Source organism: Coenobita brevimanus, chromosome 66 (assembly GCF_032717465.1).
Source record: "Coenobita brevimanus isolate Jiangsu-jjx chromosome 66, ASM3271746v2, whole genome shotgun sequence".
Lineage (NCBI taxonomy): Eukaryota > Metazoa > Arthropoda > Malacostraca > Decapoda > Coenobitidae > Coenobita > Coenobita brevimanus.
Genome location: NC_137019.1, coordinates 33,754,836 through 33,782,064, shown reverse-complemented (window position 1 = coordinate 33,782,064; position 27,229 = coordinate 33,754,836). Strand labels below are relative to the sequence as shown.

Genomic DNA, 27,229 nt, shown 5'->3' with positions numbered 1-27,229 from the left:
AAGAAGGAGCAAGAACAGAGCAGTGCAAGGAAATCTTCAATCGTAATAAAAGCATGTTGGACATATTGTGAGGTGGGACATTTCAGTTCTGAGTGTCAGAAGAAGAAAAAGGATGATAAGAATAAGGCTGCAGAAGACCAGAAAGAAGCAGAAAACTAATGGAGGCTGGTGTTAAGGGTCAACCAGCAGCTGGCTTTTCCTAAGTCGCCCCACCACCGAGAAAATGCAAGAGAACGGCAATCGACAGTTTACAAATAGAGGGAAGGATAGATGGAAAAATGTGTTCCCTGGTGACTGATTCGGCCTCAGAGCAGACTTTTGTAAGGCCTGATATGCTACATCATCAGTATCTGCCTGAGTCATCAGCACAACTGTGTGGCGTAACTGGGCACAACGCAGATGTCCAGACTGAAGTGGCAAGTCAAAAGGCTACTCTTTCAATTAAGATGGCGAACATGGAGGATCCTTTCCTTCTGGGTCTGCACTATCTGATGTCCATAGGATGTGAGCTGGACTTCTGCTCCATGAAGCTGTAGGTTCGAGGAAGGTCGGTTCCCGTCACGGGAATGAAACGTACCAGTTCTGGTGGTGAGGTGAGGGAATTCCGCACTACAGTGATATCCCCCAAATCAGAACTGTTGCTCCAGCGTAAGGTGAGCGGCTCTTTTGACAGCTGTCTAGGGGTGGTGGAACCTGATGTACAGTGCAAGACAAAGGCCGGAGTGATGGTGGGGAGAACTCTGGTGGAAACAGGTGCAGGTGAAGTACCGGTTGTGGTGGCCAGTTTCTCCCGTGACCTACAGAAAATCAACGAGGGAGAAATTCTGGGACTGTGCCAGGCGGTGGACCCTGAATGGTATTAGAGGAAGGCCTGTAAAAGGAGTGTAGTCAAAGAAGATAGGTATCTGCCGGGGCACTTACAAGACCTTTTCTCAAGGGGTTGCCAATGCCTGGATGGCTCACAAGCGCTGAAGTTGAGGCAGCTGCTGATGAAGTTTGTTGATGTCTTTTCCACCGGAGACCTAGACCTGGGGTGCAATAATCTGGTGGAGCATTGTATAGGCACTGGGGATCACCGCTCAATTAAACAGCTAGTGCGGAGGATGGCTCCAACCCAACGGCAAGAAATGGAGGTGATGGAGAGTCTCCAAAGTCAAGGGATAATAGAAAAGTCCAGCTGTCCTTGGGCATCAGCAGTGGTTCTGGTAAAGATCATAGTAAGAAATGCAGCCATACTGCAGTGACAGGGCCAACTTCAGATGAAGAAGACCAAATAAGGATGCAGATAGAGGATGCAGATATACAACCAGTGATACTGTAGAGTGGCTGCACTGGGATGAAGTTTTCAGGTTAAGCCCTTCGACCAAGAGCTACTGGTGTCAGTGGGACCATCTTCGTTTGAACAACAGATTACTGGAGCATCAGTATGAGACACCCAATGCCATCAGCAAGTATTGGCAAATGGTGGTTCTGAAGAAGATGAGGTCTGAGATCTTGGATGAGTCCCATAACCAGATAGCTAGTTAGCACCTGAGAGTGAAGAAAAATCTAATCCGGCTACAACAGAGGTTCCACTGGACTGGCATGTGCCAGGTTGATGAAGAGAGGTGGCAGGCCTATGATGTGTGTCGTGCCAAGAAGGGACCCGAGAAACGTGGTTGCGCCCCTCTCCAGCTGTACCAAGTGGGTACACCGATGGAAAGAGTCGCTGTGGACATTACTTGACCTCTGCCACTCACTGAAAGAGGAAACCGGTATATATGTGTTGCGATGGACTACTTCACAAGGTGGCCAGAAGCTTATGCCATCGCTGATCAAGAGGCTCCGACTGTTGCTCAGGTGTTGGTTGATCAGTTTTTCTGTCGTTTGGGGATGCCACAAGAGCTACAGAAAACTGGCATGTTTTGGTAGTCTCCGAGTTGGTAACTGTGCCTTCCCTCTCTGGAATACATCAGAACTGTGGAGAAGTAGATCATTCTAATACAGTGCATGCTTATATAAGGATGGGGAAGGGACTAGAGCGAGTTTTGTCGGTTTTCAGTTGAGTTTGAGTGTTGTGCAGTGTCAGTGAAGTTTATCATCAGAACTTGTGAAAATAGTGTTGTCAAGTTCCAAGTGTAATTGCAGTTAGTAAAGTTTGTATAGCTATAGTGCTTGTGAGAATAGTGAAGTGAAGTTGGAAGTTTGAAAAATAAAGACGGTGAACTTTAGAAGCCAGTGTTTATTTATGACGCCTGAGCTGATTCTGTGTATTGTACACCTAAGGACTGACCATAGGAAGAACAACTCACTGGGCAACGTCCTCCCTGTACTGTACTACTGCTGTTGGAGCCTGTGGTAATGTGGGACGGGGAGGTAACAAGTTGTTACACCAAAACATGAACTGAAAGAGACAGCGTGAGGATACCGGATATTTTCGCAAATGAAATGGAAATATGGTAGGTTAGATGCTGGACCTTGAATTTAGCCCTCTAACTTTCACACTTTCCTTTTTTCCTTGCCTGTATTTCAGCTAAGATACAGTATACTATACCTGCTGGGGGATTTAATGTTGTGTGTATGTGGCTAAGACTTGTGGAAAAATTACTGTTATAATGTTAACTGTTGACATTACATCCGTATATGCAAGAAAGAAAACTGCAACTATCTGAAAATACCTTCTTTTGTCGTTTCCATTAGTTATATGAGAGTAATTCTAGTGTATCCATCTACTGTTGTACTAGATCTCCATTCAAAAGCAAAAGCAATTTTCAAGACCAGGGTTGAATTAATCTTGAGATGCTCCTCAGTATGGAAAACAGTGATGTACTAGACAAAATTTTCATTTAATATAATATCTCCAAGAATGCCACAATGTTGCCAAATCATTATTGACATATTTGTATATATAATGAAAATGTCAGCCAAAAACAATCTCCAAATAAAGAAAAGAAAATGAAGTGAGAGTAGTACATACATTACTGTGACTGACATATGTGAAACACCAAATACAACATTTGCAATCAACTGTGATAGATAATATAGGTTAAGGAGCATTATGCATGTTTTGTGTGTGTGTGTGTGTGTGTGTGTGTGTGTGTGTGTGTGTGTGTGTGTGTGTGTGCTACACTGGGCATAGGCTTCACAGCCTGCTATCAAGGCCCAGCAGTCCTCCTACATACCATACACCTCTTCATGTCAAGACTTCGGCGCTAACACCCACCGTCCACATTGAATACATGCTAGGGCTGTCTCATACAAGACTGCTGTATTGGTATTAGCTGGAGTATTTGTACGACATGTCGGCGGGTCTTCTGGTAGATCAGTAAAGCCTGATTTAGTGAAATTCAACTCCTACAACTGTTCCCTGCCCCAGCCGGGATTTGAACTTGGGTCCGTTAGGACTACAGAAAACCTCTCTACCGATTGAGTCACTGCATGTATAGTAAATACCTGATATACGTAAAATTGTATTTGAACTAAAATATTTTTGATAAGCATAGGTGATTTCTGTTGTACAGCACCAGATTTGACACTTGTAACCATCTGTGATATATACTGAAGATCAGGTTAAAATATTTTTTGTACATAAAATCCACTTACTGTATTAGAACTATATTGAAATGGTTTGGGCCCATATCCTTTATACTGTAGGTAATTACATACGAATGATGATGATGTATGATATTTAATATTTTATCAACATGTTGTATGACAAGTTTTGTACTGTGAAGACATTATACTACCATTTCTATTTACCTAGCCAGTCCTCACATTTGTAAATGACTGCGATGCATCGTACAACAGGGTAAGAAACATGTAAATTCAAAATGCACTTTAGATCATTGACTGTATTGATTAGGATAGCTCATATACTGTGATCGGATTATATCTTTATTTTACAGTAATATATATATATATATATATATATATATATATATATATATATATATATATATATATATATAGTAAATCCTCGTTTTTCACCGCTTGGATGCTCTGCTAAAACCTCGCGAACCGTGAAACGTCAAAGTGTGAAGTTAAGAATCAATGGGAAAAATAGATGAGTGTTCCGGTAGGACACGTAGCCTACCTACCCTATGTAACTTGCAATACTTTGGTGATAGAAACTCCGTGTACAAACAGCTAGATAAGGAGTTTATTACAAGCTCACAGTAAAACAGTCTGCCCTTCTCGGCCGTCTGCTAAGAACTGATGCAATAACGCCGTCTTCAGGCGTGGGAAAGCATGCTGACCTAGCAAGTTTAGTGGGGGCATGTATGCATTGGGGGGGGACATATATACATCGGGGGTAGACATATTGTGGAGGGGGTACACTACTCCCCCGGGTAGCTGAGATGGTGTCTCCTGACACCGGGAGTTAAATGGTGTTTGATTATAGTAGTAAGGCAGGACCGGGAGGTTTGTACAAGGGATAAGTATGATACAGGGGCAGTAGGGGAGACATGGCCATGTTGAGGGGAGGGAATTAGAACGATATATACAGATGAGATATACAAGGATTAATAGGTACAAATTCAGTAAGGGTCGAAGGTATATATAAACATAATGGGAATTACACAATAATAGTTTGATACATGATAAACAATGAGTAGATATGAGAGTTCTATGGTTGTTCTTCCTTCATTTTTTTTTTTTTTTGTATTTTCTGTAGGATACACTGTCACTCAGTAATACATGAAAGAAATACCATCATTTTCTAGTAGGCAGAGTGCTGTTCACAGTTTGGTTAAGTGTTAGATGGCAATGGTAGTCACTGAATGTGAGGGCACTAAGTACGGGGAGTTTCTACGTCGTGTGTAGGGCGTACTATGCCTGTAGCGACTCTGCTTTCCTGGAGTCGACGTTCCATTTTTCTGACACAACAATGCACTGCACAGATGATAAGTAGAAAACCTATGAAAGCGATAACCACAGGGGGAAACACAACTGTTGGATGAACCCATGAACGGCTGAAGGCCAGAGAAAATTGATCCATAATGAAATCACTGTCATTAAGGAAGGTGAGCATGCGCAAGTGAGGGGAGGTGATGGTAATGTTGGCAGAAGGTAGGGTTGAAGGCATGTCGATTGGTTGAAAGATGTCATAGGAGTGTTTACGAACAGCTTGGTGATAGCGAGTGGCGTAAGTGATGACGGACTCTGATTTGACGGTACAATAGTCAGGTGCTTTGTAGAGACCACTAGCGGGGACGAAGCGAACGGAAGAACCAGGACACATGATTGTGACAGAGATGGGAATAGCAAAGAAGAAATACTGGACATGGTTGAGGTGAGCATGGTGGACCGGGAGGTCAGGAGCTGGGACAAAAGAACAGGCCGAGTAGATGGAATGGTTGTGAACTAAAGCAGACTCACAGGGTGTAGCACTGCTAGGGAAGATAGCAAAAAGGTGGGCAGCACAGAGACGAGAGGTCGGAGTAAGGGAGGAACATTGCTGGAGGTCTGTGGAAGAAAGGAAGGCAACGGAAAGATGATCATGGGAGAGGAGGAAATATTCTGAAGGAACAGATACCTGTAACAAGGAGTTGTTGAGGCGGAAAGGGAAGGGAATGATGTGGAAAAGGTTAAAGGTTATGGCAGAACGGAGAGGAATATGGACGACGACGTATGTAGTGAGAAGAATGGCTTCGAGAACAGGATAATAATATTCAAGGGAGGAGTAAGGGAGGACTGGGGAGAGACCGAAGGTGGAGTGAGCCCATTCCAGGACAGAACGGAGAGCTGAGACAGGTACTAAGTCGGCAGTGACACGTCCATTGATAGCATCGACCAGGATACGAACCAAGGTAGAGACTTGAGACAGGAGAGAGTCAAAGGCCAGTTGGAGATTATCCATGTTCATTTTGAGGTAGAAGAACTGAGAGATAACTTTGAGATCTGAAAGGTGGCGTTGTAAGATATCGGTGAAATTGGGTAGAGTGGACGTGACTTCAATGAGTTGGGTTTCAGGGAATCTGTTACTGATGTATTGCAATTGCCAGGAGAGTGGGAGGAAAAGGTTATAGAGATACTCATTTGGGTTGTGTGTCCCCATGAGGGCCGTGAGATGGTTCCTGATTCCGTGGAGCTGGTGTGCGTAGGCAGGTAGGGCAATGGCTACGTCGGCCAGGGGCGCAAGATCGTAGCGCAAGGAGGCGATGTCGTCGATAAGCATTACCTCGCCTCCCGAGCCGACCAAGGCCCCGGGACGTACTCCACCATCGTCCTGACCTGACCCAGACCCCAGGAGGGTCAGCACTGCCAGCAGGGAGATCGCTAACATCGTACCTAGAAAATCAGGGTAGAGTTAATGGGGGAGGTCGTGAAGAGGTTGATGGGCAGAGCGCAGTTTGGACCGATATTGATTGATTGATGAATGAGCAGGTGGAGATGGAGATGAAGGAGACTGAGGGATAGGTGGAGACAAAGTAGACTGAGGGATGGGAGGAGGGGAAGAGGGGACAGGAGGTTGTGGAAGTGACTCTTCCAACACGAGGCCACAGGGTGCTCACCTTAAGTCATCGACGTGGACCCATCTGGTGTCCTTAGTGGACAGGTCCTGGAGGTGAAATTTGTTGCCTTGTTGAGTGAGGACTCGGTGGGGCCCTGTAAATTTGTCATCCAACTTGGAGGAACGCGTATGGGAATGAGCAAAGACAAGATCGCCTACATTGATAGTGATAGGAGAGGCGGACTTACGTTGGCACTGCAGCATGTCCTCCTGAGAGGAAGCCAAAGTGGATTGGACATACTGGTGGATTGTCTGGAAGTTGGCCAATTTTAGTTTAACATAATCATCCATGTTGTAGATGGGTTCTGGCTTTGAGGATAAGAGAGAGTATGGGAGGTCCTTGTCAAAACCAAAGAGGACGAAGAAGGGAGATTCAGCAATGGATGCATTGATGGAGCTATTGATGGAGGATGCCACTTGGGGAATCCAGTCATCCCAGGACGAACTATGGGAGCCTAGATGTCTGAGGCACTCTAAGATTTTTCGGTTGTGGCGTTCTACAAGGCCATTGGGAGCCGGATGGTTAGGCACGACATTGCACTTACTGATATGAAAGTGGCGACAGATCTCATTGAGAATGCTATTGTTGAATTCTGTACCGTTGTCAGTAAGAATGGTATGATGGGTACTGAACGGGCAAATTACGTGATCTACAAGGGCACGTGCAACGCTCTTCGCGGTCTTGTCGGAGAGGGGTACGAGGACACAGTAGCGGGAGAAGTGGTCGACCGCTACGAACAAGTACTCAGCACCAGATTCTGTGAGAGGAAGTTTTAAGAGATCGATTGAGACAGTTTCCCATGGTCGTGATGGGATTGGGTATTGTAAGAGAGGTGCTGGGGTGATCCTTTGTGGCCGTGGCAGGAGAGGCAAGAGTCACAGTGGGCATTGATATCACGGTGCATGGTTGGCCAATAGTATTTGAGACGTGCTTGGCGCAAGCATCGGTCTTTACCTGGATGGGAAGCTTGAGGAGTATTATGAACAATATGAAGAACCTTTGGTATCAGGGCAGTGGGGACAACAAGTTGGCGTACTTCGCGATTGGGCATATCTTTGCCTGTTAGCAGTGTTTTCCTGTACAAGAGATCATCATCTAGCATGAACTCATCTAGTGATACTGGCAGAGTAGGTAAGGTCGAGGCATCGCCAGATTCTAGGAAATAAATGACTTTGGACCACATGGGGTCTTGGCGCTGAAAGTTTCGAACAACTTCTGACGTTAGTGTAGTGTTTTCAGTTACTTCAGGCTGCAGTGATGTTATAGCTGCTGCTACGTGACGTGAGAGTGCGTCTGCGACTACATTCAACTTGCCTGGTACATATTGAAAAGTGGGATTAAAGTCCTGGATGATGACAGACCATCTAGCTAACCTACCTGTTAGGTTGCGATTCTTGAACAAATCACATAGTGGAAGGTGGTCTGTTTGGATATGCACTGGATAACCATAGACTATATCTCTGAAATGTTTCAAGGACCAGATTACCGCTAGCACTTCGAGATCTGTGACACTGTAGTTACATTCAGCGGTTGTAAGGGTGCGACTAGCATATGCTATTACGCGCTTCCTTGATGCTTCATCGAGTTGCATCAAAACGGCACCAAGTCCAGTGCCTGAGGCGTCTGTGCAGAGAAGGAAGGGTGTGGTATAATCAGGGAACGCTAGAATAGGGGCATTTACAAGAGCTGTCTTTAGCTTTTGGAAAGCCTGTGACTGGTCCTTAGTCCAAACAATGGGCACATTCTGCTTGAGTAAGTGGGTCAGAGGAGCGGCGATCTGTGCATAACTCCGGATGTAGCGACGATAATAGCCACTGAGGCCCAGGAAACTTCGTACAGCGTCGGTAGTGGTAGGTTCTGGGAAGTTAATGATCGCCTTAGTTTTATCCTCATTAGTATGAATGCCTTGTGCATCTACGACATGGCCTAGGAATTTGATTTTCTTTCGCAGGAAATCACATTTACTGAGACTGATTTTCAGGCCTGCAAGCTGGAGGCGTTCAAAGACTTGCTGGAGTTTGGTAAAATAATCAGGGATGGATTTACTCACAACAATGATATCATCTAGGTAAGCAAAAAGAGAGTGTCCCATCATACCGCTGAAGACTGAATGGATAAGTCACATGAACACGGAGGGAGCATTTCTCAGACCAAAAGGGAGTCTCTTAAACTGAAAATGTCCGGAAGGGGTGCTAAAGGCTGTAACTGGGCGAGAGGACTCTTCCATTTCGACCTGCCAGTACCCGCTGAGGAGGTCTAAAGATGAAAAGACTACGTTATTTTCACCATGGGATTCTAGCAAATCAGTGAGGACAGGTAACGGGAAACGGTCTGGAACGGTGACAGAATTGACCTTACGATAGTCGACTACTGGTCTAAAGTTGCCGTCCTTCTTTGGTACTAAGAAAAGTGGGCTATTCCATGGACTGACGGAGGGTTCAATAATGTCCTGGTCTAACATGTTCTGTACCATTTGATCTGTTTGCTTTCTCTGGCTGTGAGGCAATCGATACGCTGGTATGTAAATCGGCTGAGTTCCTGGGAGTAGTTCAATCGTATGTTTGACAAGGTCTGTTCTACCCATCGGTTCACCGGGTAAGGCAACCACGTTTATGTATGAGGTCAGAAGGTCGAGGAGTTGAGGCGTATTTTCTGGGAAATCTGTGCAAGTGAGATGTGAGAACATATCGGGTGAATGCGTCGGCGCAGATCCCGTAGAGTTAATAGTACATACACCGATTGGCGTATCATCAGTCTGAATAGTAGGAATTGAGGAATCCTGGCACACCTTTACGGCCGCTGGGTATACTAGGAAGTCTCCAATCTTTACACCACTTTTAAGTTTTAGTGGAGCATTTGTGACATTGAGCAAGTACAGGTAGCATAAACTGTACTCTAAGACTGTACACTACGCTGACTCATAAGTCAAGCCATTCACACAACACGTCTCAGGTAGGGTTAGTACATCCACTCCTTCTTTCGCACCAGCAACACAAACAGAGACTTTGGTGAACTCATGCAGTAACAAAATTGTGCACGTATTCGTTACTGCACGTTTCGTCTCTGCCTGTTGAAGAAGATCATTCAGACTGTGTGAGATAGGTAACTGAGACATGTCTGAGTCAGCGATAGTGTTGTCGGGAGAGGATGTAAGAGCCATGTTCGAAGGCTGAGATGATGTATCAGGAGACATTGAGGAATTTATGTCCTTGCTCGCAGTCAGTAAAGGAATGATCTCTGTATTCTCAGATGATGATAGTGGTGGTTTGGGCTGGGTTGGACTTTTTGGTAGTGATAGGGACAGAGGTAATTGAAGGACTGATTTGATCGTAAGAACAGGACGGGGACATTCCATAGTGGAAACTGGGAATCCAGAAATGTCTATACTACCACAAGCAGGTAATAATGCAATGGAGTGTTGTGCCATGGTGGAGAAACCAATAAGGGCATCTGCGGGATACTGCAAGTCATTATTGACATGAAATTCAATGGGGATAGGGGGCAAATCTCTGTGGAGTTTGACTTCAAGGGTGACTCTTCCCTTAACCTTAAACTCTGAGCCATTAACACCACATAGGCGAATGTCTGGTGGTTCTAGGAAACTGACGTGGTTGTGATGTTGAATAATTTGTAAGGAATTTTCGGAGATGAGATTTACTATAGATCCTGTGTCCAAGAAGAATGACGTTGGTATGTCATGACTGCTTCCGAGAATGACTAATCCCGAGGATGTTATGGGACCTACATGGCGGATGGGGAGCTGGGTTTCTGGTTCTACGTAATATTGGTCCGATACGGGCGCGGCGCTTCCCCCGACTGTGGGCGGTTGAGGTAACGACATTCCTCAGTGGTGTGAGTCGTGCTTGATTTGTGGTATTTGCAGTCTGGACGACGTGAGCAGGAAGGCGTATGCTGTCTGGTTTGGGAGTGAGGACATCTGTATGTACGGTCGCAACTGGATGCTTGATGTCCAGGATGACCACAGTACCAGCAAAAAATCGAAGATTGTCTGTTTTGTCGGGCGCTAGATTGATCACGACCTGCGGTAGGAGAACGATGTGTGGCAGGTCTGCCGCGTGTGGTGGGACGGGAGCGAGATTGGTCTGGGGTATTGGAGGTGTGACAGACTGAGGAGGCCAAGGGTTGGGTGGTGCCCTGACGCATGTAGTTCAAACCTGTTCTTTCATGAATGGCTTTAGTGACCTGAATAATTTTATCTCCTGGATTGAAACCGATTTCCAAGGCTAGCTCTCGGTGTTTAGGAGTAAGCCAGTGAAGGAATCTGAGGTAACCAATTAAGTCAGTAAAGTTGGTGAGTGAAAACATTGGAACGCCATTCTTGTCTTCTAACCATTTCGTGCCTACCAGTAATTGGAGCATCTCGCTACTAGTTGCTTTCATGGCGGCGGCAGCTTCGCGGAGCTTGGCATATTGTGCTGGGATGCGCAAGTCCTCATCGAGTTGGTTTAGGAGATTAATGAATCCCATGAGAGATGCGGTATTTGAATGCTGGCAAAAAGGCTGATGAGTTCCGTACGAAAATCAGCAAAGGTACGAATGCTATCGAAATGTCCTGCACGGATCGCGGATCCGATGTCTGATTTACCGTGGTGCAAGCAACCGAGGAGGTAAGCTACTTTGAGCGATTCCCCGGTAATTTGTCTATTGTTTATTTCTGTTTTGACTTCTCTAAGGAAATCATAGACAGACCAAGTTGGGTCCTGGCCGGTAAATTTGGGACGATTGGCATCGTCGAGATAGATAGCCTGTTGAGGGTTGGCCATGGCTGGAAGTGTAGAAGCGGCGGCAGGAGAGGTGTGGGAGAGAGAGAAGGTAGTGGCAGTTAAGGGCGAGCAAGACGGGGTATGAAGGGAGGCAGGAGAGGGAACGACAGGGGAAGGAGTAGAGGAAGAAGAAGGGAGTGTAGAGGCAGGAGTAGAGGAGGAGGTATCTGGATTTACGAGGGTAGGACGGGTGGGAAGTGATTCTGCGGGAATTGAAACGGGAGTCTCAGGTACAGGGCGGTGGTACTCTTTGCCACTTCGTAAATGAGTGATTGTGTTAGAGTCGGCAGACGGGGTATGAGCAGGTGATGGTTCCGGGTCGAGAGGGCTGGTGGTAAGCGGTTGACGTGGAAAGTATGACATTTAATGCGGCAATGGAAGATGAAAGGATGAAGATAGATACGTAGGTGGAAATGTATAAATAACAATGAGAGAATGGAATACACTAGGTGTGAAAATGAATGAAGGTGCGGGCATGGATGGTTTAAATAAAATGCGAAGGATGAGATGGAGGATAAATAACGTAGGTGAAGATGAAAACGGGGTAATGAAAATGAGATGGAATATTTACAATAACCAATCTGTAGAGAAAATCGAGGATAATCTCTATAGAAAGGAAAGATATACTATAGTTACAGAGTAGAAACGGGAGTGTCGAGATGTATGATGCGCAGGGTGGCTGGGCGTAGCTGGGCTGGGGCGGGGCGGGGCGGGGCGGGGCGACGGGGCGGGGCGGCGGTGGAGAGACAGCTGGGTGGAGAGGAGAAGAGACGCCGCGATGAATCACCAGCAGGGAGTGGCGGTCCTAGGAGGCTCCGTAATGCAGACCAGATGCAGGCGACGGGGGAGGCCGGTGGTGGGTGGGGAGGGCAGATGTCGGCGCAAGGCAGGTGTAGAGCTGGTGAGTGGCAAATGCAGGGAATGGTGGTGGGCAGGCAGTGGGCAGACAGTGATAAGTGGCACCATGGGGGCAGGAGCTATGATGAGTTCGGAACAGGTGCTGGGAACAGGTGCAACAGGTGCGTGGGTCGGCGACGGTGACACGTGCGGTCAGGAACAAGGCGTATGGGTGCGGTTGTTTGAGAGGTGAGCACTGGTGAGAAAAATGGGACACTCGAAAAGCACAGCCAAGGTATGACACCACTAGAGGCACGGAGGAGGGGCGAGGCTGGCAGATGCGAGTCGTCGTGTATCTTGTTGTATCACTAAAAATCCAAGGAGGCGGTCAGAATGTGATGGTTCGAAACACCGCTGCTACCAAATGTAACTTGCAATACTTTGGTGATAGAAACTCCGTGTACAAACAGCTAGATAAGGAGTTTATTACAAGCTTACAGTAAAACAGTCTGCCCTTCTCGGCTGTCTGCTAAGAACTGATGCAATAACGCCGTCTTCAGGCGTGGGAAAGCATGCTGACCTAGCAAATTTAGTGAGGGCATGTATGCATTGGGGGGGGGACATATATACATCGGGGGTAGACATATTGTGGAGGGGGTACACCTATCAGAAAGTACTACAACACCAAACAGGCCCTACCCAAAATTAAATAAAGAGTGTCTGCTACTGCTAAAACAGCATAACACAATAAACACGTGCCTGAAAAGACATTAAAACTGTTATAAAGAGCTGCAGCACCAAAAATCCTTACCAGAAATAAAGTGAAGACTGGCTTGAGTGGCTAGTGAAGGTGTGTTGAGAGTGGATGGGCTAGTTCCAGATGTCACTAACCAAGGAAAAGCTGCCATTTTTCACCAGCTTATTTAATTTTTGACATCAAAGTAGGTCAACTAAACCCTGGTCATTTTATGTGCCCTCTTTGTCACTAAAAAGAAGGGAGAAATTATAACAACATTATTTTACTTACTGCTACAAGGAAGAGAGGCTGTAATATAGTCAAGTAGAATCAGAGATTGGTGGGCTGAGTCTACCATCTCTGTATCGGGACGGTTATTATTCTTTCCTTCCTTAAATATCGATAAGCTTTATTTTACATTCATTTCAGGTATTTGTCCATCAAAACAAAAATAAATAGTGTTACGAGAAACATGTAACGATTCTTTGTTAAGCAATAGTAGCACAACACGGCTGAAGTTCGTACGTAACGATCATAAACGATAACAAACTCACGTGTGTCTACCGCCCCGCTGGACCTGCTGTATAAAGATCCTGGAAAATTGTTACATAGAAAAATTGACAGTGCCTAGACCGAGCATTAGTACGCATCGTCTGCTGAGTGTTGGCTGCTGGCTGGGAGCATCGAATTGTAGGGAAATTCGCGAATTGTGAGACAACTTGGAAACTTTCTTCTTGCACGAAAAACGAGGCGTCGAAGTAAAACGCGTCCAAATACGAGGATTTACTACAAATATATATATATATATATATATATATATATATATATATATATATATATATATATATATATATATATATATATATACAGTATATTTAAGGAAGAAGAAACCAGGCCAAGTGCCTGCAAATTGTCGTGTACAATAAAAAAGCAAAACAAGATAACATAGAGCCAGAGTCAAGACCCGTTCATTTCGAGATGCCTGGACACACTGTTTGAAAGACTGGAAATCATAGGCAGTGGGGAATACAGACAGAGGGAAAGACAGTTCCAGAGTTAACCTGTTCCATACATGAAGGACTGAGAGTATCGGTTAACTTTTGCATGAAAGAGTTGGACAGAAAAGGGATGAGTGTTTGTTGCTAGATGGATGCTACATTCTCATCATAGTGGTGGAGGGATGGAAGCAGACAGTTCAGAGGAGCAGTGATCATTTAAGTAGCGATAGAAAGAAGATAAAAATGCAACAGTGCGGTGAAGAGACAGAGGTTAAAGGCACCCAGTAAGAGAAGGAGAGTTAACGAGACGAAAAGCCTTTGATTCCACCTTGTTGAGAAGAGCTGTATGTGAGGAGCCTTCCCACTCACAAGAGTTGTACTCTAAACAAGAGTGAATCAAGCCCGAGTATAAAGTCAACAAATGTGCAGGGGTAAAGAAGGCACGAATTTGGCTTAGCACACCTAATTTATTGGAAGCAGATTTTACATGAGAGGAAATGTGTTCTTTCCACGATAAACCCCGAGAGATAATGAAACTTCATGCATGTTAAAAGATGATGTAGAATTGAGCTGGATATTATTATAAATTAGAAGGCACTCCTGTGGAAGTTTTTGTAGGGATGATAGATATAAGAAGTGAATTTTTGATGCATTAAAAACAGCAAGATTATTCTTACCTCAATCAGAGAAATGAGCCAAGTCAGACATTAAGTGTGCCATAGCCTAATCCTTTGTTAAAGTAACTGCCGAGATGGACACTACAGGAAGCGAAAGGAAAGGTGAAGGGTGGAGTCATCAGTGTATGAGTGTGTTGGGTTAGATGTGCAGCTTAGGTCATTGATGAGTAAAAGGAAGAGAGTTGGTGATAGGACAACCCTGAGGAACACCACAATTGATAGGTCAAGGAGAAGAAAGGTGGCCATCTACAACAGCAGCTATAGAACGGCCAGAAAGGAAACTGGAGATGAAAGCACAGACAGAAGGATAGAAACGATATGAGGACCGTTTGGAAATTAAGTAGTTATGCCAGACTCTATCGAAAGCCTTTGAGATTTCATGACTGCAGTGGCATAGCTTTCGCCAAAGTCCCGAAAGGAGGATGACCAGGAGACTGAAAGATAGATGAGAAGATCGCCTGTGGAGCGTCCCTGGCAGAACCTACAGTACACTGACGATCAGAAAGAAGGTTATGATAGAAAGTTTTTTTTTTTTTTTTTGTTAAGAATAGACTCGAAAACAGAATGTTAAAACAATGGGAGCCACCGCAAACTCCTGAAAGTTGCCAGTGTTCGCCGGATCACTAAATAGCATGGGGTCACTACCCACTAGAGTTGGTGTCTCGTCATTTTAAAAAATTCCTATCGGGATTATTACTCACGCATAAAGCATTATACCAGTATTATTTTCATCTTAGATATTTTACTGATGCTCTTAACGAGATTTACGCTGAGAGGTTCTCCACAGAGTTTACTAAAAGCCATGAAAGCTTATTGTATATTTTTGCATTCAGCAAATTTTTATCAAGTGATATGAATCTCAGTTGTTGGAAAAATTTATCATAGTTTCCAGAGATCGTAATCTTTCATTTGGCAAATCCTGACATGATTCTATCCATTATACACTTAATAATAGTAAGAATTGTACGGCCGAAATCTTACGTGGGCGAGATCAGTGACCCAAATTTTTAAAGGCATGGTTGTCACGAGTCGGCTCGTGACATCAACTTTTGTGGGAAACCGCAAACTCTAGTGGAATCCCAGTGTTTATCGTTCAGTTTAACCGCTACATATTCATCCGGTCGGGAGTGTTTTAAGAACAATTTTTCACTGTGTCATAAATGATCGTCTTTGTGTGAAACATTAGCACTTCCGCTGAGCGATTTATTATGGGCGTGTTTCGCTCATTTTAGCCGTTAGCAATGCAGCTGGACACTCGCCTCTTTCCCACGATTTGAAGTCAGTCAAGGTTTGAGCGCTGTGAAAGCAGGTTGGGCCCAGAGCGTACCAGTGCCGCCGTTGTCCAGTTCCTGAATTTCCACCTAGTGTGATAGGCGAGAGACTCAGCATGTGCAGTGTCCTTCCTCAGTAACGACACCCAGTCATCCGCTTTGTCCACTTTTCTGACCAGTATTTTCTTTTCGTTTTTTTCCTAGGTTTAAGAGTTTAGCTTTCGAGTGAGCGAGTGAGTGCGATCTCCTTATTTTGAATTCATTTTGAAAAGTAATGTAAATTTATTTCTTCGTAATCAATAAATTTAATAGTTCTTTTTCTCGAGCTTAATGTAATGTAAACTCGTGTTTTATTTTCCATATTAAGCTTATTTCACTTATAGCTCCAAGTTGTATAAACGCTTTGCTATTCATAACTGGTACTTAGGTGAGTCCTGTTGTATTAAGCTTAAAATCCGTTGTGCCATCTAGGAGTTAATGCACCAGCAAGAATCTGTTATCATGAATAGCATTAGTTATTGCTTGTCAGGGGTGAAGTCACTTTCTCCAGAGGCTAACAGTACTAACAAACAGCAATTGTGAGGAATTAGTCTCTGCTGTGTACTGTTGAGAAAGTTTATAAATTCTCGTCCTTAGAGAATCGACGAAGCAAACCGGCATAAAGTAATCATTGCTTGATTTTCACAATCAATTCATTGTCCCTGCTCTCAGTATTATTGAATAATTATCCTTTAATATTGAATATACATTAAAAACCCCATGACAATGGTATTGCTCCTGCTTTGAGAAAACGTCTCAGTTCTGCTACAGTTCATTTTTCCACATGTATTTTAGCTGCGCAGTCGACCACGGCACTATATTTTCCGTATTTATCAGCTGATTTCAAAAGGCGCGGGCGTCAGGTGTCGTGTATACACATCATCAGCACCGCCCTGGGCCCCTGGCGGTGGGCACACGAACTGCGTCACGCTACCCATGAGAAAGTACCTCCATATGAGCTCAGTGAGTTCATACGATCTTCGATTGTTTAAGTATCATATTTCCTTCATTTGTTATGTAAGATACAATTTCGCTATACCCATTTACCATTTTTCCTTACAAATGTACATTAAATGCCTAAAAACTTGACAGTGATCAATACTCAGGGAACATAATACTCGCATGTAGGTTGTCTCAAAACTGAGATGGACGCAACCTTCCGTTTCTATTATATTTTGATAAAGAAGCCATTTTTTCTTTAGTATAATATGTAGATAAATCAATAAATATCCAGTTATCAGTAAAGTAACAAAAATTGTATAACAGAGGGTAATTCAAGTTGACCCCACTTTCGCACTTTACATTAAGTTATCTGGCGAGCGGTGGCATCTTTTTCCAATTTGTGCAGGCTCCCATTGGGCGATAGTCAGAGGGACGGGAATGGTCCTCCTTCTTTGGCAGGCTGAATGAGAGCAAACTTCCAACAAGAAGGAAAGATGCAAGTTGATAGACAAAGGTGAGAGAGTTTACTTAGGTAGGGTGTAAGCACAGAAGCACAGTTCTTGAGGACAACAGGAGTGACCCCATCAATCTAATAGGCCTTAATGGTACTGGGGCCAGTGATGGCAGAAAATACATCAATTGAAGATACCGGTAAGGTGCTGTTCAAGCTGTCTTAGGTCAATAAAGACAGAAATGATAAAGCCTTGTTCCCTAGGTGGATCAGTGAAAGAAGAGGAGAACCAAAGGTGGTGGTGAACACTGAAATCTCCTAGATTGGAGATTTAAGAGAAAGGAGAAATGGATAAGATATTTTTCATCTTGCAAGTGTAATAGTCAAAGAATTTTTCTTATTCAGCAGGCTTAAGGAATAAGTAAACAGTACAAATATATTCAGAGAATGACAGGAAAGAAGAAGCCAGAGAGTAGATAATTCAGAGGAATGAAGCTCAGGAACACGAGAGCAAGGTATGTCGTTGTGTACATATACACAACAACCACATTTGGCTTTGAAATGAGTCTAGAGAAAGTTGGAGGATACAGAGAAGGTTGTAGTATCAGTCGCTTCAAACAGCTGAGTATCAGTTGGGAAAAGAAGGTGAGGTTAAGGGGAGGAGAGGTAGTGATCATCAGATAGAAAATTAGAGGAAATGCCGTAATGTCGAAGAAATGAAGAAGAAGTGCGTCAGACAGTGGTTCAAGCCATCCCCCTGGGTCGCCACCGGGAGAGGGTCGGATGATGGGGTCTTTGATGGTCCCCTCCCTCGGGGACTCCGAAGTGAAGTGTGTAATGTACATGTAGTTTGGGGTTGACAGAGGAATTTCTATTGGAGATCATGCTGGCCTACTCTCAATGTTACTGAAACACTGAAAAGGCTCAGCACAGATTTAGGAGCTAGTCCCGAGGGCTGAAGAAACCGGAGCTCCAGCTCTTCCTGTCGTCAGCATTCCATCAACCTTGGGAGTATTGCCCTGTTCGACCGGTGCTGCAGTTTGCTCCATACAATATATATATATATATATATATATATATATATATATATATATATATATATATATATATATATATATATATATATATATATAATACTCTGGTGAAAGTTATATCCATCCATCCATCCGTCCAACGTCCAACAATTTTCCCCCAGCATTATAAAGGTCGTTTTTTTTAGAGATACAAGTTTATATGGTTACCATTTAGCCTGTGATACGTAATATATAGTCTTTTACATAACCTTTCTGAATGTCATTTCTTGTGTGTGTGTGTGTGTGTGTGTGAGAGAGAGAGAGAGAGAGAGAGAGAGAGAGAGTCCTGCATTGCCCAAGCCTTATCTTTGTGATACTGTAGCTGAATGTTTTGCAATAAGCATTGCGATACTCTAGTAATGCAATACTAGGTAAGTATAACATTGTACAATGTCAGTGAGATGACATATTTCAACAATTAGTGTCTACTTTAACGTTATGAATATTCAAAAGAATAACAATTCTCTTCTAATCCACATGCAGAGGTAAACCTAGATAATATCCCGATGGAAACTACATAACTACAATCATGGCTATCAGGAAGAACAAAAATTCTTTTAAATGAACCAATACTTTTATCAAATTTGAAAACCAAGGGCAAAATACGTAATCACTGCCGGTGGTTATTCGTCTAGCGTCGTGTGGCAAATCTTTGGTGATCTTTGTATGCTTCGAAATTAGCCTTGCTGATGCATAAAGGAAAAGAACATTTTTATACATCTTTACTTATTAATAAAGCACCATTTGCGCAGGTATAGTATAACAAATGTTCAAAAGCGGGCCATAAAATATGAAAAGCAGTTAAGTGGCGTAGTGCTATCTAGTGGTGATCATTGATTTTTATCCGAACTTGAGTGATGCCTAGCAAACATCCATTTGATACACCAACTTGGAGGCTGTTCAGACTCTCCTACCGAGTCTCTAGTGGTAAGAAACAGTGTGAAAGACATGATGATTAACATCTCGCTCACCCGACAGATTTGCCAGTATTCTAATGACAAACTATTAAAATTATCACCAACTGTAATTGTGTATACCTTTAACAGCCTCAGCGCATTGAGGATTTCAGAATCATACGTATACGCCCTGATGAAATTGCTCCTTTATCAAAGAGATAAATCGTTCGAAGTCACGCAGCACTGTCAACGACACATCCTCCACAGCAGGTGAAAAAAAGAAAAAAGTCAGGTGCTCCCCTCTCCCCCAAGGAAAAGGCATTTGACAACTGTCATCATGTTGCAGTATGTTATCATACGTTTTGGTAATCTAAAGACAATACTCATTACTCCGTTACCGACTTAATAAATAATAGCCATATTAAAATAACACTAGAATCGTATGGACGATTTCATCTTGGCATAATAAAAGATGTTCGATGCGCGAAAGCGAAAGATGGAAATCAAGTCAGTCCCCGTATGAACAGAGAACTGTTTGATGCCAATATGGAGATTCTTTTACCCAAGCTAGGAGGGTGAAGATCAAACAAATGTTTACCCATTCAAGGAAGGAGTCAGTGTTCAAATGTAGTATATTACTAATTATTTTATATCTCTGTCTTTATACTTTGCTTAGTATGTGACTTTATCTCAGCCTTCATCCCTCTTGCTCAATACACTTCCCGTCTCTACTCTCCTTATCCTCCCAATCCAGATGTGTGACACACCTACCATTCACTCGATTTCGAGATGAGCGGTTGCCACGCTGAGCGAACCAGCCAGAAGTACGGCCAACCTTACCACATTTGAATTATAGGCTAAAGAATCTGGGCAAGCCATCTCTGAGGAGGAATTTATGTTGTGCCCTGGTACCGTCTGCAATGCTGTATATTTGGCTAAGACATAGCAATGGCACATCACTGTAAAACATCCAGCAGGGATTAAATAAGTCATTAAATAACATAATGTTGTGCATGTATTTTAGAACTTTTGTAGCTCTGTGGAAACAACTAGTGGTGGTCAGAAAACAGATAGAACTGAGTCCGTACCATATAATCATGAGTTATTTTGGCCATCCATTGCTGCTGGATATGTCATCGTGCATACGTTACTGCCTCCTACAACGTTAGGAAAAAGAAAACCTATTTTTCTATGAAGAACAATAAGTCATGTCGGTTTTATATTATATATATATATATATATATATATATATATATATATATATATATATATCTGTCTGTCTGTCTGTCTTCCTGTCTCTCTGTCTCTATCTGTCTGTCTGTCTGTCTGTCTGTCTGTCTGTCTCTCTCTCTCTCTCTCTCTCTCTCTCTCTCTCTCTATATATATTGGAGAGAGAGAGAGAGAGAGAGAGAGAGAGAGAGAACTTGCTGTCAACTTGTCAAGACCCACCTGAAAAAACGATAGCACAATAGGATCCTCTCTCATGAGGTGGGACCCAGGCAGCCAACATGGAGTGAACGGCTGGGTAGACCACGCCCTGGGGGAGTACAACACATGTGGAAAAAAGAAGGTAACGAAGGTAGAACTGAGTCAAGACTATTCCACAACATTTCATGGTGCAGCGTCATTACTTAAGTTTTGCCATCAGCAGTTCAAGCGGAGCCCTTTCGTGACTTTTATCATCGCCTGCACCATCAAAGGTTACCCAAATTTGCTTCTGACACTGCATCCCTGCCTCTCTGTTTGCCTTTCCACCAGTTTAAAGGAAATCTAAAGTCAGAGTAGCTGTAAATTCTGTATCTAATGGGATGATCCTACTAACCCAAGCAGTAGGTTTTCAAATTTTGGTGTAGGTTGCCAAAGGACAAGATAAGTCACATTTCCAAGAAAGGAGGAAATATGAACTGTTGAAGGCATTTTAATAATTAAAAACTAAGCTCTAGTGTTTTAGATGCATTGTTAAAACAGAATTGCTGGTGCTAATCAATTGTATGTTTCCTAGTGAACTATCTTTATGTTCTTCGTTTTCTTTTTTTCCTACGGAATCCACTTATGACTATGATTAATTTTGCCCAACACTAAAAAATCCTTTGCACAGGAGACTCCATACAAGACTGTACACAATAAGGTGTATTATAGTCGCGGCACACGACTTTAAGGTTGTCATTATCGTGCCCTGGTAACCAACCAGTCAAAAGTGTGTCCCATTTCGTATAATATTATACACGAATCATATTATTATGCACGAATATATTATACACGAATATTATTATGCAAGAACATATTATATACGAATCACTTGCGTCTCATGTTATACACGAAATGGGACGCACTTTTGAATGTTAGGTTGCCAGGATACAATAATGACAACCTCAGGGTCGTGCGCCGCGACTATGGTATCTCAGTTTCCATGCTCTTTTAACCCTCAGACAGTTAACAATGTGTTTCTTTCAGTTAATGAGACTGTATAACGTCAGTCACTGTAAAATCCAAAATCACTCATGACTGAGATGTCAAATTCTATATCATTTTCGAAAGAACCTCAGCTGAATTTGGTCTCTCTGTCCATTCAATGACAAGCATCCATTTCCATAAATAATTATGCTGTTTACTCTGCAGATGGTGGCCTTGCACGGAAAGAGCGTAAAACTTACAAATCGTTATGCACAATTAACTGATGAGGTCCACTTTGATTATTGTTTCCACTGATTTCCTGTGAAAATTCCACAACATAAGATAGGCAGGGACACAGTGGCTAGTCTACACACCTCTGCTTAGCTATACACAAATGGCTTACTTGCGTCATTCCCTGCAGAACCCTTAATACGATGAAGAGCTCTTTAGAGACGGAGGCACAGAGAGCCGAGAAGAGGGCGAGGGCAGAGGGTACCACCACACCCAATCCGACCACCAGACGGCCACCTAAGTACTCCGCAGCACGTCCACCCGCGAAGTTAGTGACAGTGTAGCCCCAGAAAAACGCACCCAGGATCAGCCCTTGAGTCTGCTCGTCCCAGTCAAAGTCGCCCTCCTGAGGTTTCATAAGAAAAAAAAAAAAAATCAGTTAGTGCATCTCGTTCTTTACATGAATACTATGAATCATTGTCCTTGGCACTTATGAGCAATATCAAATACCGGTACCACAATAATGCCTGTATGTAGAGCAATTCCTGTAACAAAACAATAACAATGAGCTGTAGCTACTTAATAACTATCACGCTCTACTCAGCCATTATGTACTGTACATTCAGTCCAATGCAAGCTGGAACTCTAACACATCTCATCTCCTGGGACACATCCACACCCTATCCCAACAATTTCCGTTATCCGGTATCTAATATTGGGTGATGAAGTCTATCTATCTATATACTTAGGCTGCTTCCCCCATGGAAAGGGAGGTAGCCGAGACAGGACGACACACTCCCCATTTACTCATCCATTCAAACACAGTCATTCGCATCTTAGCCCCAGAGGGGAGAAGGGACAGATCCTCACCGCACCACACCACACATGGGTCAACTGCGCAGTGCAATCAGTGACATCCGCAGCAGGGCCTGACAGCAGGGCTGGTTTACCCCTGCCACATCATAATAGACCCATCCCCTTACTTGCACCTGACCTGACTAGCTAATCAGACCAAATGCGGGAGAATATCCCCTAAGGGCTGCGTCATCATTTATTCATTCACAATTTCTCTCCTTTTATTTCTGTCACGCACAGTCACTCTTCCTTCCTCAACAGACATCCCTCTCGCATCCAGCGCTCTCTTCACACTGTCCATCCATCCTGTTCGTGGTCTTCCTTTCAGCCTTACACCTCTCACATCAGATCTAGTTCTCTTTTTCACTAATCGCTCATTATCCATTCTCTCCATATGCCCAAACCATCGCAACACCCTCTGCTCAACTCTACCAGCCATCTCCCAAACAACTCCAGTTCTCCTTCGCACTTCATCATTTCGCACTCGATCCATACGCATCACTCCACACATACTCCACAGACACCTCATCTCCATTACATTCAAACTTTTCCTCTCAGCTACACCCACATTCCATGTTTCAGCCCCATATAACGCAGTCGGTACCACAACACCCTCATACAGCCTTCTCTTTACATCCATTCTAAGCGAACGACATCTAAACACTTTTTTCATTCCTCCCAGCACCTTTCCTACTTCATTTATTCTAAACTTCACTTCTGCATCTATTCTTCCATCCATAGCAACATGCGACCCTAAATATTTAAAACACTCCACCTCCTCAAGCAACTCACCATTCAAAACTATATTCATCCCCCTACCATCTACCAACCTCGTACACTTCATCACTTTACTCTTACTCTCATTTACTTTCAATTTCTTCCTTTCACACACCCTTCCAAACTCCTCTACCAACTGTCCCAATCTCTCCTCTGAATCAGCCACCAGTGCAGTAGTGGCGGGAAAAAATATACCCGGTAGTTCGAATTCCCAACTGAAGAGCATACGGTAGGAGTTACAAGGCTGAAGAGAGAGAGAGAGAGAGAGAGAGAGAGAGAAGGACAGATTAATTTGGAAACGGGCGTCGTAACGATTGGAATCAATTTTCATCTGTGCGTCAAGATACAAACTGTACGAGGATAATGAATGCTTGTTCTTGGACAAAATATTTATCTATATATAACCCACACCAGTATCACCCGGCGTAGACCTACTTTTGGCGCCCTGACCCAGCAGCCCCGACAATCCTAATTCATTCTTCACACTTCTGCGTGATTCCTCTGCACGTTGTCTATGCCCATTCTACCCCCATCCCAAAAAAAGAAAAGCAAATTTATAATTTTGTGCTGCCACGCTAGGGTTCCGAAGACTATCTCTCGTATATTCCTTCCTATGTATAGTGAACTTTGTGCTATGTGATGATATTAATTGTGCAGTCACTGTTTTATAAAATCAGATCCTTATCCGGGTAGTATTAAGCTGTAAATCATTCCTTCAGCATATAAAGCAGCAGTCCTAAAACTGCGTTTTCCCCAGATGCGGCCAGTTGAACAAAGTCGAAATTTCAGGATATGTAGCTGGTTAATCAATTATTATTCCACGTGTTTTGTGTGAAAGCATAGGCGTACGGGACCCTTCTCATCTGGGGGAGCTGAACTCTCACTGCCAGAAATATATTTTGCCTGTAAATCCAAGCAATTATATATATATATATATATATATATATATATATATATATATATATATATATATATATGTGTGTGTGTGTGTGTGTGAAGGAAGAAACCACACTTCATGAAGACACTGCACATTTATTCTACACACCATGTAAAAATGAAGGTTAACTGAACTGCTAAATTTTACCCACATTTACAAGTATTACATAAAGCCTACAGTATAAAATTGAACTGAGTAATTAGTATGGGTTGTACTTTTTAATGTAATATACTAAATAAATAATAGCTGTTACTGAAATAAATTGCAATGGTTGAATGGTATAAATATAGTAATTATTAAAAATTGAAGTAAATTATAGTTCACCTTCATACTAAATTAAAACATGATTAGAAAAATAAAGTGCTTCTTTTCCTATCCATAATAAAGTTACGACTTACAGAAAAAATCAAGTTAGAAAAAATATTTTTCACGTCCCTTTCTTTTTCCAAAAACATCTATAATTTTGTCCATATCTTCTTCAATCACTCTAGTAGCATATTCTCTTTCTATGTTGATAAGTGCTAGGCAGCTAACTCTTGCTTGACCCATGGTGCTGCGAAGGTAGGATTTCAGCTTACGAAGTCCACTGAAAGACCTCTCTGCTGAACATGAAGTAGCAGGGATGACAGCCAAAAAAGATACAACTTTCATGAACTCGGGTACCATTTCTGACAGTTCATTTTCGTGTAGAAACTGGACAACATCTGATGCTGTCTTGAGGAAGACTCCTTGTCGCCTTTGCTTAAACTTAAAGAAAAGTCTCTGTTCTGCTTCCATCAGATCCTTGTCCAGGCCATAAAAGTTTGCAACTAGTTTATAGTCACTTTGAGATGGTGAATCACTTATTGCAATGGCACCAAGAGCACACAGAACATCTTGATCATTACCCTTGAAACGAACTTCCAGTTCTGACAGGACCTTGTCCATTGAATTGTAATAAGTGTTGACACGATGATGCTGTACTGGTGTCAGTGGTTGGGCATCCATCCCTGTCAATTCTCCTACAAGGGCTTGCAATCGACGAGATGGTTTTTTTTCGAGGTATCCGTGCATCACAGAAGTTGAATCTTGTGTTTTCAATCCAAGATTTTATGTTTTGGCTGATTTGGGCAGCCCTTTGCCAGATCTTGTCAAAGCTATCATCATTACGACATTCTCCCAATGTCCTGATGGTAAGATCTGCATTTCGGCGAGCAGTGATGACATCCATATTTTTGGACTGTAAGTATCTGCTCAGACTGTTGGTGTTTGAAAGAATGACTTTGAGGATGCAGAGTCCAAGAATGAACTCAAAGTCACAGATTGCAGAAAGAAGTGCACGACTATCAGAGTATGTCTTGGGATCTTTATCATCTGCTAGCTGAATGAGAGCTTTTACAATTCTCTCAATTTGCTCGTGAACACTTTTCACGGCTTCCCACCTGCATGACCATTGTGTGATACTTAAGGACTTTAAAGAATAAGTCCGGATATGTGTCACTCTGCAGCTTCCACTCAAGCCCTGAGCAAACTGGCAGGCGGGACTTGGGGACTTTGCCGACGCATAGTGTGTACTTGTTCGCCCATCCTAGACACGTACAGTTTACGACTTATGAGCCTGTCCACTATTAGGTAATTTACGAACGGACGGTACGGACACGAGCATCCTGCCCAGCCTGTCAACACTGGCTGATAGTTTCTTTATAAACAGTAAGAACTAAGAAATATTTTAAAAAAGTACAGAAAAGGACCGTTATGGCATTTCGTTTTTTAAGAGAAAAGTAAAATTTCATATATGAAAAGAAAAAACACTCAAGGACAGGATTTAGCTCACGATCCGCCAGTTGAATAGCCCTGCTACATTGGCTACTCTGCCCGAAAAATTTGTGTCTGGCCAAATCTTGGGGGGGCTGCAGCCCCCCCAGCCCCCCTGGCTCGTACGCCTATGTGTGAAAGGTAATCACTAGCAAATATATCGTACCGTAAGCATTTAAAAAAGAAAACTGCAAATCGGTTTTCTGAGTCTCAAAGTAGAAGAATGTTGTTCTTCCCCATTTCTGTTGGAAGCAGATGAGTTTAGTAACTGTTAGTCTTACACCAACGAGGCCACTTTTGCTTATGCACAAGTGAAGCTCTTTGACATGAAAAATGATAATGTGCTGAAGCGAACTCAAAAACTTCTGAGTCATTGTTGGAATTCTGGCAGCAAGTACATAAGCAACTTTGAGAAATGAAGATTTCATCATTCTATCAGTGTTTGGATCAAAATACGAGCAGTGTTGCAGAAATCCGCAAACATTAGTTCATTGTCACCCTTTAAAAAAATTAAGTTCTTGCTATCGCATGGTGGTAGAAATAGTTCTCGTTTTAACACCTGTGAATCACAACAGAGCAGAGTCGAAGGCTATCTGGAATTATTTCTTTGTTTTCCACCGAATAAACATTGATTTAATGATCGAGACCTCTCTTTTGTTCCATCCTCCCTGAATAAAAATAAAAAAGGAATTTTTTTTTTCTTTTAATGCAGGAAAGAAGGAACAAAAGCCAGGAGCCCACAAGATCGTTCTCTCCAAGAAAAAATACAGTAACAAAGTAGCAAAGATCGTTCATTTCGCGATGCCTTGACACACTGCGCTTAAAAGACTAGAGGCCATAGGCAGTGGTAAATACAGAGGAAAAACACTGCCAGAGGTGACCTGTTGTATACATGAAGGACAGGGAGTAACGGTTAACTCTTGCATTAGATAGCTGGACAGAAAAGGTATGAAAGTTTGCTACTAGACGGATGCTACGCGGCCGCCGTAGTGGTACTGGGATGTAAGCAGACAGTTCAGAGGAACTTTGACCCCTTGAAGTTG

General features: G+C 43.0%; 1 protein-coding gene across 1 annotated transcript in view; it reads right to left on the bottom strand.

The window, feature by feature from the left end:
• Positions 1 to 27,229, bottom strand: part of LOC145405335 (putative inorganic phosphate cotransporter) — a 360,438-nt gene that overhangs the window by 312,670 nt on the left and 20,539 nt on the right. The window contains exons 3-4 of the mRNA XM_080276747.1: positions 21,996 to 22,229; positions 20,648 to 20,735 (exon numbers count right to left, since the gene is read on the bottom strand). Of these exons, the coding sequence (XP_080132873.1) occupies positions 20,648 to 20,735; positions 21,996 to 22,229 (322 nt within the window). The remainder of the gene's footprint in view (positions 1 to 20,647; positions 20,736 to 21,995; positions 22,230 to 27,229) is intronic.